The sequence below is a fragment of the Muntiacus reevesi genome, chromosome 8 (genome assembly GCF_963930625.1).
Source record: "Muntiacus reevesi chromosome 8, mMunRee1.1, whole genome shotgun sequence".
NCBI classification, from domain to species: Eukaryota; Metazoa; Chordata; class Mammalia; order Artiodactyla; family Cervidae; genus Muntiacus; species Muntiacus reevesi.
The window spans coordinates 19,851,850-19,873,185 of NC_089256.1; the positions used below are offsets into that span (position 1 = coordinate 19,851,850).

Sequence of the window (21,336 nt, forward strand, 5' to 3'; positions counted from 1 at the left end):
CTGTTAAGACTGTACGTGATGGCAGCTTTACAAAGATGGTGAAGGTGTGATTTTTGAACCCCGATACTGCATTGGTTTCAGGGGAAAAAAAGAAAGAAAAGCAGTGTATCAGTATCATCCTTTTATTTTAACTGCCATGTCATTGGTTGGTTTCATATTTTTTAAAAAAGGAAAACTGTCAGATCTTTTGGGAAAAGTGAAAATGAAAGTCGCTCAGTCCAACTCTTTGTGACCCCATGGACTATACAGTTCGTGGAATTCTCCAGGCCAGAATAATGGAGTGGGTAGCCTATCCCTTCTCCATGGGATCTTCCCAACCCAGGGATTGGACCCAGGTCTCCCACATCGCAGGCAGGTTGATTACCAGCCGAGTCACAAGGGAAGCCCCTTTGGGAAGGAGGACATATTTGACATTCTTGGAGCAATTAGGCTCTCCCTGTAAAGGTTAATGTGTGTTCTGAAGTCAGTTTTAGCCCTCCAGCCCAACTTGGGTGTCATTCAGGAGGTGGCCAGAGATACGGGGTACTTAACTGGGGATGTGGCCAGAGCGGTGGTACAGGTGGACACAGGCTGTGAGCATCTCAACCCCATCTGAAGGGAAACCCTGGTGGATGCAGGCCAGCCGGAAACGGGGGTGGAGGCAAAGCAGGTCAGTTGCCCCCAGAAGTCCGGGTTATTAGAGCAGGAAGGAGAGGGTGGCAGCTTCTGCCTCCTGGGATTTGGGGCCACCAGGGTCCAAACATGGATGGGGCGGTGCAGGCTCCCTTTAAGGAGCTGGCGCTGGAAGCCACACGGGTTTCCAGAAATGCTACTTTCTATGTGTGGAGTCCACTGTGTCTCTGGATAACTCACCCAGCCACCCTGGCCCAGAAAGGTCGGAGATGGGGAGCCACCAGGGTTCCAGGTGTCCCTCCAGGAAGCCTGGACAAGCTGCTATCTGGCCTGGGGCCAGGGCTCTTGATCCGGGATGTACTGTACTTTGCTCTCCCAGCCAGTAATGCAGGGTAGAGATGCTAACTTTTGCTGTCACTGTCTTGGGGAGATGTCAAGGAGCACATCTGCTCTTGGATTCCTGGACCCCAGAGCTTTGAATTCAACTCTGGACTCATGACTGTGAGATCAGCTGCTTAAAAAATATGAGAAATGACCATTTCTTTCCTTTGATGACGTACAAATCAGGAATCGAAATCTTCATCTCTCTGCTACTTCACACAACCAGGGGAACTGTTCTTTGGCAACCACAGTGAAGATAGTCCCCAAAGAGAAGATAATTTGAGCCCCTTTAATATAAGCCAGGCTTTGAAAGTTCAAGAGGGAAGAAGATTAACCCATGCTGTGGGATCATTGAATTTAAAGGGCAATTATTTATAGACTGGGCTTCCCTGGTGGCTCAGATGGTAAAGAATCTGTCTGCAGGGCAGGAGATCTGGGTTCGACCCCTGTGTCAGGAAGATCCCCTGGAGGAGGAAATGACAATCCACTCCAGTATTCTTGCCTGGAGAATCCCATGGACAGAGGAGTCTGTTGGGCTATAGTCCACGGGGTTGCAAAGCACTAACACTTTCACTTTCATTTACAGACTTGACTTTTTCCAGCATTAATGTGACAGAGTATTTACTATTACTCTTCATAGGGTTTGCTACCTATGAGTGAGAAGCCTAATTACTTGCAGATTACTAGATTTAATTCAACAAGACATGAAAAAATTATGTTTTTCTTGAAGACTACCCCTTTCTCTCAAAAAGTGAACCAAGGAGTAGATGCTTCTTGTCAATCCTCTGGTTTTCTTTTGGGTTCTTGCCACAGCTGTGCTGTCCCAGCTGCCACGTTCCTTTTGCCTGTTGGGATCTGAAATTGAATCAACCAACAATCAGCTGAAATATGTATTGATTCCATAGAGCCAGACAGTTGGGGGATGGGCAGGGGAAGGATGGGAAATGGACAGACAATGGACGAGATGGGCTCAGTCACAGTGTTTATGGGAACACTCCTTCCAGTAATTTGTGATTATGTGAAATGAAAGCTTGCTGCTATTTTTGTGCTTGGCTTCTTCAATAGTTCCAAAGCACCGCTTCCTCTCTCTACTCTCCCCCCATCCAGACCCTGAAGATAATTGAAAATTGAACTGCACTCTGGCACTCATTTAGAGAGCGGAGTCTCTCATGTCAGAGAGATGCTTTCGTGGCTTTGGTGCTGATGCGAGGGAAGTCATTCTCCCTTTGGACTCACCCAATCACAATCAGCTCAGACCCAAGCATCCTACATGCAGAACCCACTTCTCACAGCACACTGATTGCTAATTGTGTTCATTGCAGTGAGACGAGGATTCTTGCATCCACCTTTTCTTAGGCTTCAGGGTTTCAGGGTTTCAAGGCAAACATTAACCTTTTGACAGCTTGAATTGATGTGTGCTCACCAAAATTCCATTTTCCACCAGTCCATAAAGACCTTGCTTTTATAGTAAGCTTTAAAAATGGGCTGGGTCGTCAGAAACAGCTCATGAAGATGCCTACTGTAGATGATAATACATTTCTTGGCCACGGAAAGCACTCTAAATGTTCCTACCAGGTAGTCACACTTGATAATTGCTTCCTAGGAATTCTGAAAGGAATAGGGAAATGTTTAGCATCCAATTTTCACTGGATCTACCCTTGGAAGAGCTGACACCTCACTGCCTCCTCTGGAGAGCTTTGTCATGTCTGACTCTTTGCAACCCCATGGACTGTAGCCTGCCAGGCTTCTTTGTCCATAGGATTCTTCAGGCAAGAATACGGGAGTGAGTATGCCATTCCCTTCTCCAGGGGATCTTCCCCACCCAGGGATCGAAGCTGGGTCTCCTGCATTGCAGGCAGATTCTTTATCATCTGAGTCACAAGGAAAGCCCTTTTCCATCTTAGCTGATTGCTTTGAAGGTTGTTTACATTTTAGCCATTCCTCTTACTGCAGGGCCTCTGGGCCTCCTTGCCTGTCTGGTCTGCCCAGAAAACCCCTCTGAGTCTCAGCTTCTTCGTCAAGGGTTGGGGGGAAGGATGAACCCCCAAAAGTTTCTGGTCCTTGTCCTGTGGTTTGGCCATTTGCTGGCGGTTCACTCGTGGTGAATCATTTCACTCTTGGGGTTCCAGTATCCTCTTTGTGGGACATCCATGTCTTCAGACTCTTTCTCTAATCTGGACACTCTCTGATTCTCTCTTTCTCCCGGAACACTACAGAACGCTCGATTTCTCTTGATTTTACTGTCTGTTCACATCAAGGGAATGCTGCCTGTGAGTTCAAAGGAGAAAAGGATGCTATTTCTTGGTGGAGGCAGTAGAGGGGAAAGTAGGTACAATGGACAGAATCAGAATCAGATTCTCACCAGCTGTGAACATGTGATAACAAATAAAGTAACTATTTCCAAAAAATGGGTGAAAACGGAAAAATTCGGCCTTTTATCTGGACAAACTGCATTTCCAAGTAGCTGACTGGCAAACATGGAGAGAGGGCTTATTTCCCTGGATATTTCTGTGGTGTGTATTCAGGCTGATGGTTAGGCTGCCTGGCCGGGGACCGGCCTCCATGCAAGGACAGGTGTAGATGAGTCTGTGCGTGACAGGTGGGGGGCCTCCTAAGGCTGAAACGGGCACACCTGTGCACATAAAGAGGCTGCTGTCAGCTCCCCCCTTACCTCCTAAAACTGAATTGTTATTGTGCTATTGCAGCCAGAAAGTATTCTGATTTTCTTTTGAAACTTTGTAACCCTTTCCCTTCTGGTGCCCTGCGTATTTGGGATGATGGAACCTCAGATTGTCAGCCGGTATCCTCTCTGGTGCCTTGGCAATTGAATATTGAGTTGCAGCTACTTCTGGGAAAATGTCTCATTCGCATTTTCGTTCTTCTTTTAAATATCTTTTTCTTTTGGCCACATTACATGGCATGTGGGATCTTACTTCCCCAACCAGGGATCGAACCTGTGCTCCCTGCAGTGGACATCTTAACCACTAGACCAACAGAGAAGTCCTCACTTGCATTTTCTATGCATCCAGGCCTTGACATCTTAACTGACAGCAAGGCATCATTTAATAAACATTCCAGTTCTTGCTGGGAAAGATTGAAGGTAAAAGGAGAAGGAAGTAGCAGAGGATGAGATGGTTAGATAGCATCACTGACTCAATGGACATAAATCTGAGCAAACTTTAGGAGATAATAAAGGACAGGGGAGCCTGGTGTGCTGTAGTCCGTGGGGTTGCAAAGAGTCAGGCATGACTTAGTGACTGAACAGCAGCAAAATTTGAAATTATGAGCCAGGTTCGTGTCAGGAAGGCTAGCGTAGGATCTTTGAAGACATTATGAGCAAGTTGCAGATAAAATGTTCAGTCTTTTCCTGTTCACACATCTCAGAGGTGAACAAAACAAAGCACATCTTTCCAATTAGGTATCTGGGCTGTAAGCAGCCTGCTGGGTCTCCCTGGCCATTTGCAGCTGGCAAAATAAAAGTCCCTGCTGTGCCAGTCATCAGTTCGGAAATGACTTTAGCGAAAGGTCAGATGCTGTGGCTCTGGGGAGGACTTCCGTTCTCTAACAGACTGACGTTAGACCCTTTCTCCCCGCTAACATCCTATCCAGATGGGTTTCCTTCATCAGGTTCTTGTCACAGGCCTCTATTTAATGCTCCCTTGAGCCGCTGCCCCCCAAAATGGATATTTTATCACTGCTTCCATGCGTGATCTAGACAGTAATGCTTCTACCACCTCTGTTGATGATTAGAATGCTTCAAGGGATGATCGGTCAGTGCGGATCCTTTGAAATACGTTTTGTTAAAACTTTATTTCAAAATTGAACACTTTTCGATCATGCTTCCTGACACTGGAAATTATTTCCTTTTTGGAATTCTTTTTTAAAAAATTAATCAATTAATTTTTAGCTATGCTGATCTTCCCTGCTATGCAGTATTTTCTCTAGCTGCAGAGAGAGGGGCTACTCTCTAGTTGTGGTGCAAGGGCTTCCCAGTGTTGTGGAGCACGGGCTCTAGACCTCGCGGGCTTCAGTAGCTGTGGCACATGGGCTCAGCAAAGTTGCAGCTCCCGGGCCCTAGAGCATAGGCTTGATAGCTGTGGTACCCAGGCTCCGTTATTCTGAGGCATGTGGGATCTTCCCAGACCAGCGATGGAACCTATGTCTCCTGCATTGGCAGGCAGATGCTTTCTCACTGAGCCACCAGGGAAGCCCTAGTTTGGAATTCCTGAAATAAAAATATTCTGCTTCTGGATGGGGGGAGGGGCCAGGTGGTCTGTTTGTGGAAAGTGCTTTCCTGTCCCAGAGCTGCATAAAGGTCCTGGTTAAACACTCACATTGGCTCGTGGGACCAAGCACAGCTCATGTCTGATTTCATCCCAGATGCTCTTCACCTCAACCAGGAGGAGAGGAGCCTGGAGCTTTAGCACTTTTCCACCTACTTGGCAAGCACTTCTCATTCTATTGCTTCTTGGGACTACTTGTCAGAACACCACTACTAAATAATGCTTAAAAGTAAAACCCAGGCTCTACCGTGAACTAGTCCTTGAGAATCTGAGATGCTCTATATGGTTGAGTTACTTCACCCAGAAATCACATCACTTTATCCTTCCTTGGGTGTTCAATTTTGTTCTCTTTTTACAAATATGTGAGTCCATCTTCCTGATAGGGAGCATAACAAAGCCCAGAACTTAAAATGGCATACCTCCAAAACCACTCTTTCCAACAAATCAGCAGGTCCTTGGCTATGGGCTCTCAAGATAGTGTCACTTTAAAAAAACAAGTAGAAGGGATATAGTTTTGCCTAAAACCTACAGAAGGAAGAAAGGCAGGAAGAAAGGAAAGGAGACTGAGGCTGTGGGGTCAGGAGATGGAGTGCATGGAGTTAAACCCTCGGGCCAGCAGTTCCTGGAGCTGAATGCATGTCTTTGATGACACATATATAGACATTTATGACCAGAAGCACACACCTCTGTGAAGAGCTGGTCCCTGTCATTAGGACAGTCAGGAAGCACAAGACGCATGACCAGATGGGGAAATCAAGGCTGATCGCACCTAGGTTTGAGATGGTGAGCAGAAATGGGCATATGTCAGTCTGGCTGCAGCTGGACCCATCAGGATCCAGGCTCTAGTTTGGCTTCACAGACCCCCCCTTTCAAAACTTTGCACCCAAATTCTGAATACACAGTGGATGCATCTGTCCAATACTCTTGTGTGTCTAAGAAAACTTGTAATCCCTGAAAATCCACATGGGAAAACATCTGTCCGCCTGGATTAGAAGTGTAGGGCTGAAGAGCCCAAGTGGGATGTTTCTGGGGAGATAATACAGCCCCTTGCTCAGCTGCTGGCGGAGCGCCAGGAAGGATGCAGACATGCCTGCCACGCTGCTGGAGACAGGCATCTCTAATCAGCCAGTGCCTGGTGCAGAGGGCAAAGGGGAGGAGAGGAGAATCATGGTCCTAAAGCCTGAAACAGCTTCGTTCCTTTCTGGCATCTGCGTGATGATTTTTCAACTGACGTTGCTGTTTGCTCTCCACATTTTTCATAAAGCTTACCTAATTCCATGAGAGCCCTAAGGCTTGTCTTGGCCTTTCTCCTATTCAGTCTTCTTTCTCCTGCACAGAATGGAATGCATTCCATCTGCCTTAATGCCTTCCTTTCCCTTTTAAAGTCAAACTGTCTAGAATGATGGAGCAATGGAAGTTAGATACTCAATGGGCTCAAGTGAGGTTTTTAATATTGTTGTTTTTCAGTCACTAAGACATGTCCGAATCTTGGTGGCCCCATGGACACACCAGGCGTCCCTATCCTACATCATCTCCCAGAGTTTGCTCCAACTCATGTCCTTTGAGTCAATGATGCCTTCTAACCATCTGACCCTCTGTTGCTCCCTTCTCCTCTTGCCCGCAATCTTTCCCAGCATCAGGGTCTTGTCCAGTGAGCTGGCTGTTCACATCAGGTGGCCAAAGTATTGAAGCTTCAGCGTCAGCATCAATCCTTCCAATCAGTATTCAGAGTTGATTTCCTTTAGGATTGACTGGTTTGATTTCCTTGCTGTCCAGGGGACTCTCAAGAGTCTTCTCCAGCATTACAATTCCAAAGCATTAATTCTGTGGTGCTTAGCCTTCTTTATGGTCCAGCTCTCACATCCATACATGAATACTGGGAAAACTGTAGCTCTCACTATATGGACCTTTGTTAGCAAAGTGATGCCTCTGCTTTTAAATATTAGATGAACTAATACTTTGAGGCTTCTTGAACATGTACTGTGATTATGATTGTATTTGACTTTTCTCTCTATTTCAAACTGGGGAACTTTAGAGAATTCTCCATTGTGGTGAAATTTTCAGAGTTTAATCCTTTAAAACTAATATTTTGAAGTTTAAAAGCTGGGGGAAAAGAGACTGAGGAAATTCCTCCCTTCTGAAATGGTAAAACCAGGTAACATAAAAGAAAGGAAAGTACTCAAATTTTTCCAAAACTCTGAAAAGAAGGAAAAAAATGAGCCTGGAATAGAATGGAAGGAGTGAGCTAAACCCTGGTGGGGAAATGCATGCCTAGGAGCCACACCTCACTCAGGTTCATTTCCTAAATTTTAGGGAGTGGAGGGAGGAAGCTGATGCCCCAGGAGGAGAAAAATAATAAATGAGTCAGGGATACCTGAGGGTGATGGTTGTCAAAGGTTACTACATATGCAGGCAATATTTCTGTAGAAATAAAACCTGAGGTTTTAAAAGTATTAAGTGCTATAAGGAAATGGCCATCCATATCAGAAATTGAATGGATGTGTATATCAAAAAAACAAGCGTATAGTTAAGTGAAGCCAAACTATGCACAGGGATGTATATTTGAATTTTTATTATCAGCTTGAAACAAAATGTTTTCAAATGAACTATACACATTATTGTGTATGTGTAAGTAGATAAGGTTTATCTGTTAGAAGCTGAAAGCCTTAAAATAGAAACAGCTTAAACTATACTGTCTATTCCTCACTCTTATAAAAGGATTCTGAAGATAGGTAGCTGATAACAATCAAGATGATTTCAAGGTGCATTAAGCATCTGTATTACTGCTTTGTCATCCTTAGCATAAGACTTATGCTCCAGAATGGCTGCCTGAGCACCAGCCATTGCATCTGCATTCCAGCTAGTAGAAAGCAGATAGTAGTAAGTAAAAATGGCCAAGGGTTAGCTTCTTTCTTTTCTTCCTTTCTTTCACTCTCTTTTTTTGACCCTGCTGCTTAGGATTTTAGTTCCCCCAGCAAGAGTCAAACCTGGGCCTAGCAATGAAAGTGCTGAGTCCTCCCAACTGGACTGCTACAGAATTCCCAGGTTAGCTTTCTTTTAATGAGATTTCTTTCTCCCACATTGTATTGACCAGAACCTAGGTCACCCAATTTCAAGGACCATGGAAACCTTGTTTTGGGTAGTCACGTGCCCAACCCCAAGTCAGGGGTTTTATAACTAAGAAAAAGGGGGTAAATAGAGGCAAGAAATAGACCTGACCACAACACATTTCTGCTGATGGAATTTCTTTAGCCGTTACTTATGTGGCTGGCTTGCATGGAGAGCAGGTCTAAGGTGTCAGATGACTCTTTGGTCCTCCATCTTCCCAGTCATTTCAAAGTCTTCAGAGTGTGAAGGAAGGCAAACAGTGGCTTTTCTGAGTGGTTCACTGTTAAGGAAGTTAGGTGTTAATCCCTGGGAAGGAATTTTCATTTTTTCCACGTGCTCTGAAGTGGAAAGGAACATTTGGTGTGTTATCCACATCTCCCAGAGGTTTCTTACTTACCTACTTTCATTCAAGTTGCTCTCCAGTGCATACTAAAGAATCTTCTATGCAAATGAAACGGAAGTCTGCTATCTGATCCCTAGATGCACAGGATCATCTCTTTCATTACCTAACACTGCTCTCCTCCCATAGCCCCAGGTAAGCCAGGCATGCCTGCAGGAGATAGCAACATGGACCACAGACACCACTCTTGCAAGATTCAGCCGAAACGGGTTTATTATAGGTGATCCATGTATTACAGAATTTCTGGGAGGCAGGGAAACCAGTCCTGGCCGTTCACAGCCAAGGACGATGCACACGGAAACACGCAGGCACAGGGCAAGTTCTTCCAGCAGAAGGTCTTCCAAGAACTGTTGCTGTTGCTTGGTCTGTGGGTCCAGACACAGGACAGGGGGTGTCTGCTGGCTGCCCGGGGAAGCCCTAGTAGGCGTTTCTGCTTCTGGGCCTGCAGAGGGGGCTCTTGCTGTATTTGGTTGCCTCCCTGGTGCTCACCTGTTTTCTCAGACCCCGCCACACTGCACCTGTTTGCACACTGCCTTACATCTGGACTTAGGGCTTCCCACTTGGCACATTGGTAAGAATCTGCCTGTCAAAGCAGGAGACGGAGGTTCGATCCCTGGATCATGAAGATCCCCTGGAGTAGGAAATGGCAACCCACTCCAGTATTCTTGCCTGGAAAATTCCATGGACAGAGAAGCCTGGTGGGCTACAGTCTATGGGGTTGCAAAGAGTCAGACATGACTGCACACGCGTGCATGCACACCTGGACTTAGTGGCTAAACAATAGCAACGATAGCTGGGCAGCAGAATTCTACTCCCAGGACACCTGCGGTGGAGGGAGGAGGTGGCAGGAGGGGTACTGGGGGAGCCAATCTGCAGGCCCCCATCTATTACCACCAGGGAATAACCCTGCATTTGCCTTTGCCTTTTATACATTATGAAGCAGCCAGGTACACTCTCTGGTAAATATCTTGCAAGAGAAACAAGCCTCCATTTATTATTATTCCCATTTCAAACACAGGGGAGGATGCGAATCCCAGAAAGGCAAATCTGACCACACAGAGTCAGTTGGGATTTGAATCTGAGGCTTCTTTAGTGAAGCTGTTTCTCATCTTAACTCATCGGCCTTTCTTTATTTTTATGCTAGGAAATGTAGGCATTCTGGTTAGTGTCACGGGCTGAATTATGTATCCTCCTCAAATGCCTCTGTTGAAGCCCTAAGCCCTGGTGCTTCAGTATGTGACTATATTTAGAAATATGGCCTTTAAAGAGGTAATTAAGGTAAAATGAAGTCATTAGGGTGGGTCTTCATCCAAGTTGTCTGCTGTCCTTATAAGAAGAAACCAGGACACAGATACACAGAGGGATGAGCGTGTGAAGACCTGGGGAGAAGACGGCCATTTGCATGCCAGGCAGAGAGCTCGGAGGACCCAAGCCTGTGGAGACCTTGACCTTGGACTTCCAGCCTCCAAGACTGGGAAGAAATAAATGTCTTCCTCTTAAGCCGCACTGACTGTGGTAGTTTGTTACGGCAGCCCTAAGCAGGCTAATGCAAATAGGAGCTGAGTTTGCCTTTCCAACAGAAAAACTGTTTTCAACAATAGTTATATCTTTTTGTTTTGTTTTGTTTTTCTCTTCCTAGACTTAATGAGTTTGGGGAAATTTTTGATCTCACCAGTGCTTATTCTTTTCTATTGAGTCCCACACATGTGCACTTATTTGATTACCTAAATGCCACAGCTCGGGAGTAATCTTATCTGAGCAAGGTGCATCCAGGTAGGGGTCAGAGAAATAAGATAATGAGATCGAGAGAAAGGAGGGGTGGGGGGAGCTTTGCATTCACCAAAGCCTGAGGTGAGCATTGGAGACTGGGATTCAAAATGCCTCTATTTTAGGACAAAAGAGAATTTCTTTCTCTTGCAAAAAGCTGTGAGGACCAGAAGGGTGCTGACTTGGTAACGGGAAAGTTAGGAGAAATGAGAACCGTGTTTTCATTTGACGCAAGAGGGAACATGGTGAATGCAGAAAGCCCCCCTTGCCGGCTGCCACTAATGCCTGACCTTGCTCATTAATCTCTGCCGCTTAGCAGAGACCTGGAAAATTGCAATTCTCCGCGCCAGCAGCGCTTGTTCAATAAATCCGGAGCCAGCAGGCAGAAGCAAGAAATGGCCCGAAGCTCGGAGCTGGCTTGCCGCATTCCACGCTGCCGCCCAGCAAGGGAGACTGTTTTAACTTGGGAACAACTGGCTGAGGAAGCTGGGGCCTCTTCATGTTCATTTCCAGCTTTTAAAAGAACGTGTTGTCTTTGTTTTTATTAGCGTCTCATGGGATGCTCTGTGCCAGCATTGTGATGAACTACGTATACTAATTTATTTTTATTACTACTTTTTTTCCTCAGGAGGAGCTGACCTTTTCTCTAACACTAGCTGCCTTGTTCTCTGGGTGTATTTTGATCCAAATTTGAGGCTTAAGGGATAAAAATCCCAATTCTTGCTTTTCTTATTTGTGGCTCTGTTTTCCCTGCCTGGAGGGCTGGGATTGGGTCCTCATGAAGGAAGGCACCTAGCTGTCTGCTTCACTCTGGAGCCCTGGTGCTGGAGAGGGTCAGTGGCCATTTCAGAGGCCTCTGGAGCCCAGGTACAGTCCCTGGGTATCAAGGGCAGCCCAACTGACAGATGTTAATTCTTTCCCAGTTAACATTATACTTTGAAAGAAGGTAGGACATTCTAAGAAACTTGGCATTGAAATACCCCATTTGCAAGGCATACTTATGTTAAATGACTGTTATTTCTTGATGGCGTACTAAAATTTAGGTTCTTTTATAGTACACTCTGTGCTTTGCCTCCTAATCAAGGCAAACTCCCACTCAGGACAATTATATCCCAATTTACTGCTTATGTGCAAATTTCTGATCTAGGGGATTAGGCCTTAGGAGGTAATTTGTTTCTATAAAATAAATCCTAAAATATGGAGAGTTATAAATGTGTAAACGAAAGACTTTACATCTGTGTGTGTGTGTATGCGTGTGTGTATATACACAAGCCCCTGTGCTCATGAATTAGTGCCAGTATCTCTAGGCAATGACTTTGCACCATCACAAACTCAGAAATAAATATAAGGGCTCTTCTGATCAAGCGTGGGGGCTCATACATTTTGGAATGAGGCTGAATTTCAAACTTTTAAAATCACACCCGGAGCTGTTGCAGGATCCCTGAATAGCTCTGTTTTGCCCCGGATGACTGCGTGTCTTTTAATTTTGGAAGAACTCATGCTAAGTGAGTGAAGTCTGCCACTTGGATGGGGACTGGGCGGATGAAGAATACTTTTTCAACCAGTGAAGAATAATTTTTCAAAAAGTGTTGTATTTGCCACGCCTCTTGTCTGGGCCAGGGAGTGTGAGGCTAGTTTTGGGGATGGCCTCCCCGTCCCCTTCCTAGAGGCCTTTGCTGTTGTTGAGTTATCTCAGTTGTGTCTGACTCTGTCACCCCATGTACGGTAGTGCACCAGGCTCCTCTGTACATGGGATTTCCCAGGCAAGAACACTGGAGTGGGTTGCTCTTACTCCAGGGGATCTTCCCGACCCAGGGATCGAACCTGATTCTCCTGTGTCTCCTGCATTGGCAGGCGGGTTCTTTCCCTCTGAGCCACCTGGGAGGCCCTACCCAGAGGCCCACCAGGCACATTAAAGCAGCCGCATTCCCTCTCCCACTCAGCACCCTGTTTTATTTGAGGAATTTCTGAAATTCTATTGCTTATCTATACATTTACTTTTTTATTTTCTGTTTCCCCGGAAGAGCAGGGTTTTGTCCTCTGTTCTCTCCCAGCCCCTAGAACAGGGAGAGGCCCGCAGGAGGCCTTCTGGGCCATTTATCAAACGACTGAATTTGGCATATGAATTCTCCTGGAATGCCTGGTAAACAGACACATTTTTTGAACTGGTAGACCGAACCATGTGTTTAGACTTGGGCTGTTTGAGACTTCTTTTTCCTCCCTGGGCAATAGTAACTGGTCCATACAGCTGGCTGTCATCTAGGGATCTGTCTAAGGAATTCAAGGTAACAAGACACCAGGGAATAAAAAGAAGATTTGGAGCAAGACCAGGATTCTGAATCAGCCCATGGCCAGCACTCACCGAGTGCTCTCCAGTGAGGCAGGTTATGGTCTCTGAGCCTTTGTAAAGTGAGGACCATGGACGTTTCCTGCAGCTCTCCTAACTGGTCAAAGAAGCCAGACAAGGCATACAACATGAAGCTACTTTAAAACCTAGCACTGGATGGGAGAGGAGTTTGGGGGATAAAGGACACGTGTACGTATGGCTGAGTCCCTTTGTTGTTCACCTGAAGCTGTCTCAACATTTGTTTGTTAACTGGTTATACCCCAATGCAAAATAAATAGTTTCATTGAAATATTAAGTGGTTATTAACAGGTACATGCTAAGTTGCTTCGTCATGTCCAACTCTGTTTGATCCATGCATTGTAGACCACCAGGCTTCTCTGTCCATGGGATTCTCCAGGCAAGAATACTGGAGTGGGTTGCCACGCCCTCCTCCAGGGGATCTTCCTGACCCAGAGATCAAATCCACATCTCTTATGTCTCTTGCATTGGCAGGCGGATTCTTTAGCCCTAGCATCACCTGGGAAACTCGTTGATAGGTAACAGAAGAAATAATAAAACCTAGAGAGCCCCAAAGTTAGATCGGGTGCTGTTATGTGTTGAATTGTGTCTGACCCCAAATTCAGATGCTGAAGCCCTGCACCCCCAGCCCCCCCACCACACCATCCCTCAGAATGTGGCTGTATTTGGATATAGGCCCTTTATAGAGGTGATTCAGCTAAAATGGCTTAGCAGGTAAAGAATCCACTTGCAATACAGGAGACACAGGAACCTCGGGTTCAATCCCTGGGTTGGGAAGATCCCCTGGAAGAGGAAATGGCAACCCACTCCAGTATTCTTGCCTGGGGAATCCCAGGGATAGAGGAGCCTGGCTGGCTACAGTCCATGGAGTCGCAAAGTCAGACACGACTGAGCGACTAACACACTACTACAGGTTAATACAGCTGCTCACCAAGAAACTTCGATGGGCTGGAGGGCTGATCTGTGTTTTATCAGAATGAATTCACACAAAGGGAATTTTTGTCTCTCAAACCGTTTTCCTATTCGCTGGATTTTCATGACCATATCAGAGGCTTGTAGTATCTATTTGGGATTGTCTTCACCTGGTAGCAGTTCCTTCCTTTTATGTTTATGATTCTCAATTTTCCATTTGCCATCAAATGATCTATAAAAGAAAATCCACTTACGTCTATGAGGGAGAATCCATGTAATGCTTGGTGAAGACTGGTTCTTATTACAATAGCATCTTCTAGAAGGGCTCCCTCAACAATTCTCTGATGGTGTAATAAAATGCAGACAGCGGGGCCATTCCCTGTCTCAGTTTCTGCAAGGAGAAGGCTGTATTTCAGGAAAAGAGTGTGAGAAATGCCTTGTTATTTGTTTCAGTCACTAAGTCGTGTCCTACTCTTTGCGACCCCATGGTCTGTAGCTTGCCAGGCTCTTCTGTCCATCGCATTTTCCAGGCAAAAATACTGGAGTGGGTTGCCATTTCCTCCTCTAGGAGATCTTCCTGACCCAAGGATCAAACCCATGTCTCCTGCATTGGTAGGCGGATTCTTTACTACTCAGCCACCAGGGAAGGTCTAGAGTCATGCAAAGTGTAGGTCTGAATAGAAGGAGGTTCCTTGCTGGTGGGGAGGTCACGGAAGAAGCCTGAGCCGCAGGGAGCATTGGCTCTTCATCAGGCTGGGCCATCAACAGCGCTCTGTGCTGTGCCTCGGTTGTTCGCCGATGTTTCTGCCTAGGGAAAAGAGTATAATTGTTTGGGATGGTTTTACAGCTGTGCCTTTCATTCTAGAGAGGGAAGATGGATGGGAGCACAGACAGACGGGTGTCACAGATAGGTAGATACTGTAGTTGAGACTGCTGCTGCCTTGCCTGGTAGACTGTGAGCCTCACCTCCTCAGACTTGCTCGTGTCTCTGAGACCCGGTGCTCCAGGTAACAGACCTGACAGCATTTGGGTGAAGTCTGAAGGGCTCATGGGGAGTCCTGCTCACACTTCTTGAGCTCCAAGATCAGGAAGGTGGTTTTTCTCTCCTGCCCCAGGGGAGTTGGCAATCAATATCTTTTTCTATCAAACCAGTGGATTGGAATGAGTCATCTGTTGACCATTCTTCTATTCAGCTTCAGAGCTCCTTCCTGGAGGACACACAGAAATGCTAAAATTCTAGGACCCGGAAGAGAAACAAATGATAAGAACTGCACAGTCCCGGGCAGTTTACACGGTGCTTTGGTGAAATGCTGCCCGCTCAGGCTCAAAAGCTACTGTCTGGAGCCGGGTGGGATGTGTGCTGTCCACTCCAGGCAGTGGGACTGTAAATAAAAATGCCAGGTGCAGCCCACCCAGTGCAGATGTGAGCGGCAGATGGTCTTCATGGAGCGGCAGCGGGCAGAGGACATGAGAGGAGGGGTGGCTGGAGGGAGGTCTGGAAATGAGGGTGGCGTCGGTCCCCTGCGTGGCTTGCCCGAATCTACTGTCCCTTCGGGTGGAGCAGTGTGCAGAGCCTGATGCCCCCAGGGCCTCCCAGCCGTGGGGACTGCTGGCACCCTTCTCTTGTACTGTTCTGGGTGTGTATTCACAGGACCCAGAAGTCATCTTTAGGTGGAGGACTCTGTGCCTTGCCCTGCTGAGTGAGGACCATCCCAACACAAGCCAGCAAAGGCCACCTGCCACCCCAAAGACTGGGTGGGGTCTGATGCCCTGGGGCTCCCGCCTGGCTGTGTTTGGTGGTCACGTGGCTGGCCCTGCTGGAAAGCATCCCCTCCGTCTTTGCATTGGGGCCCAAACATCCCTGAGTCTCACCACTGAGCAGATGGCCAGGCGGAGAACCACATGACTGCCCACATCCTCTGCTGACTTAGCAAGTCCTTCCCCACCCCAATGGGTCTCAGTTTAATTTACACCATGGCCTTGAATTTGCTCGTGACTAGCTGGAGCAGCCTTTGACTTTTAATTATTTTTTTTTTTGGCCACGCCACACAGCTTGCAGGATATTGGTTCCCGGACCAGGGGTGGAACCCAAGCCATGGCAGTGAAAGCTGGGAATTCTAACCACTAGGTCACACTGAATTCCCAGGGCAGGCTCTTCAAAAAACAATTTTGCCTCTTCATTTTTGAGATGTGCAAACTGAGGCTCAGAGAAGCTAGGAACCTTCCTGAGGGTCCCAGAGCAGGCAGAGACACCCCCAATCCACCCTTATCTGGACCTATACCCCTGCTTCTGCTGCAGCCTTATTAGAGGTGGGAGGGTCTGGGGACTGGGAGACTGTCAGCCCAACCCCATGGCAGGCTGGAGGTGCTGTCTGCCTGCCTGAGATCTTTCATTATTCCTCTGGACTGGTGCTAGGAACAGGCACTGTTCCGGCACATTTTCCATTCAGGAGAGAAACCTTGCCTCTTTTTCACCATGCTGCTTGGGTCAGTGCCCCATAGAGGCTTTGTCATGCCCCACTGCCCAGACCCCTCCTTAAGAGCACTGGGGTGGAAGAGGGGGCTAGGGACTTCATGCCGCATGGAAATGAGAGGCCTGCACTGGACAGCAGCCTGGCTTATCAGTCAATGGACTCATTTGCAACCAACCATTGGTTACTTGTGGAATGCCTGCTATGTGCTGGGCCCCGTGTGAGCCACGCAAGAAGGATGAAGTCCCCAACCTTAGGGAGCTCAGATGGGATGATGGGCCACCAAACAGGAAGTAGAACAGGGAGTAGAATAAGACAGAGGTCGCCCCATGAAGAGTAGTAATGTGGGGGGAGTGGGTAGGGTGTGCCCCGGAGGGAACCCACTCCTTGCAGGGCCCTTCCTGTCCCCCGCAGGCAAGGCCAAGTTCCTACCTTTGGGTTTCAGCTGATGCTGCTGGTCGGCATCTCTCGTCTGCCCTGGAGTGATGGCAAAGGGAGGTTTCATATAGCCCTCCTGCACCCTTCCACTGTCACCATCACCCAGGTCAAGGGAGGGAGCCTTGGCATCAATGAGGGGATGTCCACTGGGCGCCGGCTGTGGTCCCTCAGTTGCCCTTCTCCATCATTCCCTCACTCCTGCGGAGTGTGGGGTGCTTACAGCGCCTTTTTCGTCTAGCTCCCAGGATGACATGGACCCATTGCCAGGTCCTCACATCATTTGCATTGAACCCTGTGTCCCCAGTTCTAATTGTTTCTTTTCCTCCACAATCTGGGTCCTGGATGCTCTGCACATCCCTGGGCAGCTCAGTGGAAGCCCTAACCATGGCAGATCTCCAAGAAATGCTGGACTCTACAAAGTAAAGACTCCTGAAACATCAGTGGTTTTCTTTTTTAAACACTGGAATATTTTTCAAAGGGGGGAGGAATCTATAAATCACTTTGGCTGAAGATATTAGTCGAAGATATAATTGCGAAATCCATTTTTATGATCCGTCTTTACTGTCTCATTACATATTCCCTAAACATACATAATTTTCCACATCTTCATTCATCATGTGTCAAAAAATAATATTGCTGTTTTCTTCCGTTATTGTAAGAGGGAAAAGACGAACCAGGCCTCTCAAAAGCTTCAGGCTGCAGCAGCATTTTAACTCTGCAAGAGAAAATCTCCCATCTTCTTTTGAGTCAGATCTCATTCTCCCCCTTTGCAATCAGGGTACAGTAGATAACAAGGGTTCCTCTGGGAGGAGAAGCACCTGGGACTCCATATCTTCTGGTGATGATTCTCGGTGCACAAGACACTGCTTCTGCTCCCTGCCGAGGACAGACAAGCTGGAGCCATCACTCGCTGGTTTGATAGATGCTTGCACTCCAGTCACAGGCTCTTGTGATAATCATTTTTGTTTTTGTTTAGTTGCTAAGTCGTGTCCAACTCTTTTGCGACCCCGTAGACTCTAGCCCACCAGGCTCCCCTGTCCATGGGATTTTTCAGAGAATACCAGAGAGGATAGCCAGTCCCTTCTCCAGGGGATCTTCCCAACCCAGGGATGGAATCCACATCTACACTGGCAGGCAGTTTCTTCCCACTGAGCCTCCTGGGAAGCCTGTGATAACCTCAGTGAAATGTTTTTAAAGGATGAACTTGAGCCTCAGGAAACTCCTATCCTTCCTGATGTTTCTGCTCCTTAGAGAATCTCTGAAGAAAGGGACTTGGAATGGGGATTAAAATGTGGATGACTACCCAACACAGTAAGAGACAATCCCACTATTCTCTGTATCATCTGGGATCTCATGGGTTAAAAAATATCACTCCCAAATAATCCGTGGACATCAAGCTGCTCAAAATCTCAGTGGTCAATCTGAGATAGAGGGAAACAATTTTACTGATTTCGGTCATGGACCAATCAGTCCAGTAAGGCTTACAAAGCCAGCATCTTCCCCTCCCAGAAGGAGGTGTGATTGGAGGGCTCCGGGCACAACCTGCTTCATCTCTGAGAAAACTGAGGGGAGACTGCTTAAGGATCTACAAAGGAAAAGTTATTCAAGCAGACACGTCTCTTTCTCTCTCTCTCTCTCGCTTTCTCTCATCTATCTACCTATTCTATCTATTGCTATCTATCTATCTAATCTATGGGCTTCCTAGGTGGCTCAGTGGTAAAGAATCTTCCTGCCAATGCAGGAGACGAAGGTTTGATTCCTGGTTCAGGAAGATGCCCTGGAGGAGGAAATGGCAACCCACTCCAGTATTCTTGCCTGGAGAACTCCATGGATAGAAGAGCCTGGCGGGCTACAGTCCATGGGGTCACAAAGAGTTGGACATGACTGAGTGACTGAACACACACACGTCTATTTAACCTATCATAGTTATTTATCCACATATCTAAACTATCATCTAACATCATCTATCTGTCTATCTATGAGAGAGAGAAAACAGAACAGAGTAAGCAGGAGAGACGGGACCTGTGTCACTTGCACGTGACCCCAGCATCCCTGACTCTCTGTGCTGGGGATACTGACTGAACACTGTCATCCAAGGGCACAAAGTAAGACAGATGGAGAAGGGCTGGACCATGCTCAGGTTAAGTGATGAACTCAGGATGCTGGTGATAAGGTCAAGGAGTAAAGCCCTGGCTGTGCTCCCTGGGTGGGCTTCCTGTCCTGCCTCCTATGCTCCCCGTTCTCCACCCCCAAGCTGGATGTGCTCCACACGCTGTCCTGACCTCTGCTCCAGGTGCAAGCCCAGGATGGCGGGGATGTTCTCAGCCCAGGTGTCAAGTGGGGGTTTCTGCCTCCAGTTCTTTCAGGAGTTAACCCCAGGGCCTTATTTGTTACTTCATCTTAAGCCAGGTAGCTGGATCTCAACCCTAGCTGCATCTGGAAATCACCTGAGAGCCTTTTTTAGAAAGTAAGGCTGTCTGACCCTATGCCCAGGGATGCTGATTACTCTAACTTGGTCTTGTTTGAAGGAGTGCTTCCGCTGTGGCCGTGAAGAGGCACCCTGAGTCTGGGGTGGATCCTCATGTCTCTATTACAAAATAGTGCCTTTGATGATTCTGATGATCAGCTGTCACTAAACTGAAGGAGTATTAACGGATTCTTCTCTTCTGTGACTAGAGGGTTTGTTTATTTATTTTTCTTATATTTGGCTAGAAGTGTACACAGCACAAAGGCAGCCTCAACACAGGTGATCACTTCACCATGGCTCCTATCCTATTTTCAAGGATCTTAACTGTGAATGAGTTCAGCCCCCTGCCACAGCAAACAAATGCGAAGCCTACGTCACTGAAACAAATTGTTAAGATGTGCAAGTCCAGCTTGATTGTGAAGGTCGGATGGTATCATCCACCTGTAACAATGGTAGAAACAGAAGCCCTCATTCAATCAGTAAATCTCAGGTGTGTGTGCATGGAAGCTCAGTGCCTCTGTTAGTTGGAGCTGTTCTGAGCAAGAGCTACCGCTTGGTCTATTATCTGCAGCACTATTTAAATTGTATCTCGGGAGGTTCAAGAAGGCGGGGAACATATGTACACCTATGGCTAATTCATGTTGATAAATGACAGGAATCAAACCAATATTGTAAAGCAATAAGCAATCAATTAAAAATAAATATAATCAAAGATAAAAAAATAAATACAAATCAATAAAAACATAAAAAAGAAAAATTGTATCTACATGAGAAAGCAGAGGAAAATAATAGCACTGTTAGTGTTTTAAATTTTTTTAATTGAAGTACAGTTCTGCGCTTGTTTCGGGGTAAAGTACAAACGCATACACGTATATGTATATTCTTTTTCAGATTCTTTTCCATCATAGGTTATTGCAAGATGTTGAGTAGAGTTCCCTGTGCTATATAGTAGGTCCTTGGCATTTATTTTACATATGGTGGTTTAGTCACTAAGCTGTGTTTGACTCTTGAGACCTCGTGGACTGTAGCCCACCAGGCTTCTCTGTTCATGGGATTTTCCAGGCAAGAATACTGGACTGGGTTGCCATTTCCTTCTCCAGGGGGGTCTTCCAGGCCCAGGGATCAAACTTGGGTCTCCTGTATTGCTGGTGAAGTCTTTATGAATTGAGCTGCCAGGGAAACCCTATCTTATATATAGCAGTCTGTGTAGGTTAATCCTGATGTTAAATGGGGCCCCAAGGAACAAAGGCTGGTACAGAAAGTGTCCACGATGCTGAGACTGCGTTTCTGACTTTCCTTGTCCCTCCCTGGCAGGGGTAGCGATTCGGCAGTCAGAAGACGGTTGCTTCTGAGCTCTGAGGGAGCCCAGGACACGCTCTGCTGGCTGGTACCTTGCAAATTAGGTCTCGTGCTGGGGGAGGTGCCACGTGGCGCTCAGAGCCTGGCTTGATCCAGAGGCGCTGTCTTCCTGCTGGCTGCTCAGTGATCGCCTTCTGTTTGTGCTTTTCTTGCTCCAGATGGGCAGAAGAAGGTTCAAGAGGAATTCGACATCGACATGGACGCGCCAGAGACAGAACGCGCGGCGGTGGCCATCCAGTCTCAGTTCAGAAAATTCCAGAAGAAAAAGGCCGGGTCCCAGTCCTAGCGGGAAAGTCCCTTCCTAGTCTGCCAGGAGACACCAGCTTCAGCCATCATCCATCAAGAAATTGAAAAGGAACAGCGCCCTCAAGAGAAGTCCTCATCACATGATACCCATGTGCACCGCAGTCCCGCAATGCATGCACAGAGACCCGTGATATTTATACCCTTGTAGGAAGGTGTAGACAATGCAGTTGTGAGCAGCTTAATCTCTGTTTATCTCCAGGATCATTCCTCCTGCAACTAATTATTTTCCTTGATGTTGTAATAAAATGGAGTTAAGATGCGTGATTAAAGTGTCTGCCTCTGTCTCCCCTTTTACATTAACTTGGAAAGTTACTGCTGTTAGAAGGGGCTGCAGGCTAGATGCCTATTTTCCTCTCCCTCCAAGAGTCAGAGCTGAAATGCAGTGCCTTCTGTGAGCAGTTTTCCTGCTGAGAATGGGAGATGTGTGCTCAGCTGTGCCCGTCTAGTTTAGAGATGGGCAATGAATT

The 21,336-nt window shown here is 46.9% G+C and overlaps 1 protein-coding gene across 1 annotated transcript in view; it reads left to right on the forward strand.

Moving 5' to 3' along the window:
• PCP4 (Purkinje cell protein 4) overlaps nt 1-21,021 on the forward strand; it is a 64,391-nt gene extending 43,370 nt beyond the window's left edge. The window contains exon 3 of the mRNA XM_065943715.1: nt 20,722-21,021. Coding sequence (XP_065799787.1) covers nt 20,722-20,849 — 128 coding nt within the window. The 3' untranslated portion in view covers nt 20,850-21,021. The remainder of the gene's footprint in view (nt 1-20,721) is intronic.
• Nucleotides 21,022-21,336: the final 315 nt, after the last annotated feature.